We start from the raw sequence: 3,613 nt of genomic DNA, 5'->3' as shown, positions 1-3,613 counted from the left end.
ACAGTCATTCTACCGTGGACACACCGAACGAATATTGCTTTGCGTCAGCAATAATTTTGAGGGGTCAATTCCTATGCAATCTTCTCGCTTTCATTTCTTCTCGACATGTAGCTCTTCCTTCTATGCCACATAGATAATCTTCGGTGAAGCTCTTTGAACTTCAACACCGAACATAGCATTCTCCTTGGGCTTTCATGGACTATTTCTCTTAGTGTGCACTAGCAAACAAATCAGTGCATGATTATTTCTGACAACAATCTCCAAAACAAAAGGGGGCCAACTATTGCACCAATAGGTTTTCAATTTAGTGCGGAACTCGCTACTCTCCCTTCCCTGTCCCTTGAACACCCGTGAGACTCCTGTATTTTTGTTCTGCGAGTAACTGAAAGGGCTTAAGCCCAGATAAAGAATAGCGTTTTCTGGCTTGCCTCGTCTCCCAAGCTTAGGTTTTCTCCGCCTCCCACCGGTCCCGCCGCCGATCCGCCTCATCTTCGGTGGTCTTAGGGCCATGGAGGTGTGGTGGATCCCGGCCTTTGCCGGTGGGAGGGCTCCATTTTAGATGTTTCTTTGTGCTTAGGGTTTGTGTCTTGCTCAGGAAGGCAAGACGGCGGCGGTTCCCTGAAGATGGATTAAGGTTCTCCCCGCCTAGCCCCGTTCTGGTGGTGCATCTAGCACCGTTGGTAGATGTCTGGAGATGTGTCTTCGGCTGATCTATCTTTGGTGGATCTGCTCGGATATGTTAATCATTTTTCTACGATTGTGTGTCTTTAGGTTGGATCCTTTCGATCTACGCTACTCTTCATCGGCGATGGTTGTTGTCTGGTGCGCATGTCCTATGGGGTCTTGGCACGAAGAACCAGTCCGAACATATCCGAGCAATGCCTTCAACAAGATAACGACACAAAAAATATCGCCATTGCGAGGTTAACCAACTTGGGTCAGACATAGGTTTTCACCCCGGGGCTCATCAAAGTCAACGTTGAGATGTCGCCGCCACTTTTCCACAATCTCAGCAGGTGCATGCATTTGGCTGCACGACCGTGGCTGTAGTGCTGTAGTACGTGGTGCCCGTCCCTGCTCCCGTGTCAAAATCATGCCGTAAGACTAACCGAAGAATAACTTAGACTAGTAACATGCATACAACCAGTCTATGTTACTACCTCTACAATGAGGAATAACATATGGTGATGCCATGCAACTTGGCGACTTCCCGACTGTCCACTACGAATAGTTTTTCCCGGCTCCGACGAGGGAGGGGCGATTGTGGGCGGCGCGCCTTCAGCTCGTTTCAACTCTTATGGTCGTCGCTAGGTGGTCTATGACACTGGACATAATTTTTATTATTTCTGGTGTTCGTCATACTGCCATGATTGGTGATGAGTAGATCAGAAGTTTTTCCACACAAAAAAAACCGATTAAAGAAAAAAAAACCATGCACGGTATCATGGTTGCTACCTAGAAAAAAAACACAAAATGACAACTATTCTATGCTTTGTTCTTGGATGAATTTTCGTAGGTGACGATAGCCCACCTTATTCATCATCTCTCTCTTTTTTTGAGCTGCCTTAGTCATCATCTTTAATTTGCCGCGAAATGTTTAAACAAATGACATGCAGGTGTTGGATAACTCCAGTGAGGTACTCCTACGTGGTACGCCCGCTTCAAACACACTCCCGCTGTGGAGCGCACGCGGCCACCCGTAACCATGCATCTGAACAAACTAATTCTCATGTCTCCCTCCTCGAGGAACCAAGAAACCCAGCCTCGATCCAGTCTCCCCGCATCCATCGCTCTCCGGATCGACCGATCCGGCCGATGGAGGTGTTCGACGAAGTGCACTTCGTGCGGCTCCGGTGCCGGGTGCGGCGGACCATGTACCTGGCGGCGGACGACGACGGGCACGGCGTGTGCCTGTCCAGCCAGCGCGGCGCGCACAACACGGTGTGGGCGGTGCAGGCCATGGAGGGCGCGGTGGAGGGCGCCGAGGGCGGGCCCTTCGTCCTCCTCCGCGGCGCCTATGGCCGCTACCTCTTCGCCACGGATGTGCAGGCCGCCACGGGGCCCGGCCACGGCGTCCAGGCCGCGCAGCAGGCCCGGCCGCACCCGAACACGCCGAGGTGCATGCTCTGGCAGGCCATCCGGCGGCAGGGCTCCTTCGTGATCCGCAGCGCCGGGGGCCGGTACCTCCGCGCCAACGGCAAGTACGTCCGGTGGCGCACGGCCATCACCGTCGCCGGGGACGACGCCAGCGCCATGCTGCAGTGGGACGTCGAGGTCGTGCCCCTTCGCCTGGACCGCCCTACCCTCCTCGATCCACCGCCACAGGTTCTCATTGCCCCGGCGATTCCCGCATTGTATATTTGCATGGCGATTGATCGTGATCGATCGGTTCCATCCGACGTGCAGCCGATGCGGAGGCGGCGCCGCCCGCCGATGGAGGAGGAGGTGGCGCGGCAGGTCCGGTACATCCGCGCCGGCGTGGACGGGGACATAGACGAGACAGGGTGGCGGACGGTGCGGATCAGCACCAACAGCCTCATGCAGCTGCGGCTGACGCTGGCTAACCTGCTGGGCCAGAACCGGTCGGCGCTCCACACCACGCTCTGCGTCCGCGCCGGCGCCTACGCCGACCTCTCCCCTCTCCTCATCGACCTGCCCATCGGCAACGACCGCCTCGACATCGTCGTCATCACCCACGGCACACCAGGTCCGTAAGAATTCTTCACTGTCCTCATCAAGCACTCATAGATAATCTTACCAATTGTCAGGACTGACTACTCGATGTTGATGGAATTTCAGTGGACAACACGTTGCTGTACCCAAACGTCAATGCGCGGAATTGAACATCATGCAGGGGATGAAGCGACATGGTTAAGGGTTCTCTCATTCGTTTTGGCTCAGAGAGTAGCGTATCCTGGAGCAACTGCTAGTGTACATCGGACTGTCAGAGCTTTTGGCGGGGAGAATGCTTGTAGAACAGGGTAGTACGTCGTTTTGACACTCAGTAGTAGTTGCTCAAGATGCTGAATAGACAGTGATCTGCCTTGTGATTTTGCTCTCATCTTTAGCATCTGGCTGGTGGTCTGTAACGATTTTTGGGTACAATGCTGCTACATGGAAATAGTAGTAGTATTTGATATGAATACTGTCCAGAAATACATAGAGATCCGTTTAAATGGTCTTTTATGGGAAACACAGTTGTAGTTCCTTCCTACTGTGTATATTAAATGTTCATGTGTAGGAGGAGCAAGGGGTTTACCCCGGTGAAAATCAGGGGGCTGAGATAATTAGTTTGAAAGATTAAGTAAAAGTAATTACATAAGGGCTGAGATAATTAGAGGAGGATATACCCCCGCTCTCTGCATCTGGGCGATGCATACAACCAGTTTATTAATTATTAATAAGAGCATCTCTACCAGACTCTGCATCCCGCCGACCCGCAAAACGCTTTTGCAGTTTGCGGATAAAGGTTTTGCAGGTCGGCGCAGACGGCCGCAGAAGTAGACCCTGCAAAACGGACTCGTATAAAAGGATATTCGCGGAATATGCTCTTTTACGGGTTGATTTTAGCTGCAGTAGAATAGACTCCTCAAACTTAAGCTGTAAAATGGAA

General features: G+C 52.3%; 1 protein-coding gene across 1 annotated transcript; it reads left to right on the top strand.

Annotated features, from left to right (window-relative positions):
* Nucleotides 1–1,815: 1,815 nt before the first annotated feature.
* Nucleotides 1,816–2,843, top strand: LOC125532642. The gene is made up of 3 exons (XM_048696629.1): nucleotides 1,816–2,325; nucleotides 2,407–2,707; nucleotides 2,800–2,843. Exons 1-3 carry the CDS (start codon nucleotides 1,816–1,818, stop codon nucleotides 2,841–2,843), a joined length of 855 nt encoding a protein of 284 aa, XP_048552586.1.
* The last annotated feature ends 770 nt before the right edge of the window (nucleotides 2,844–3,613 follow it).

The sequence above is a fragment of the Triticum urartu genome, chromosome 1 (genome assembly GCF_003073215.2).
Source record: "Triticum urartu cultivar G1812 chromosome 1, Tu2.1, whole genome shotgun sequence".
NCBI lineage: Eukaryota > Viridiplantae > Streptophyta > Magnoliopsida > Poales > Poaceae > Triticum > Triticum urartu.
This window is presented reverse-complemented; position numbering and strand designations above follow the sequence as displayed.

Bases quoted from the DNA above. Each gene is read 5' to 3' on its own strand.
- LOC125532642 (XM_048696629.1), top strand. From the start codon at position 1,816: ATGGAGGTGTTCGACGAAGTGCACTTCGTGCGGCTCCGGTGCCGGGTG. The intron at 2,326-2,406 runs GTTCTCATTGCC...TCCGACGTGCAG, and splicing joins TCCTCGATCCACCGCCACAG to CCGATGCGGAGGCGGCGCCG. The intron at 2,708-2,799 runs GTCCGTAAGAAT...ATGGAATTTCAG, and splicing joins CATCACCCACGGCACACCAG to TGGACAACACGTTGCTGTAC.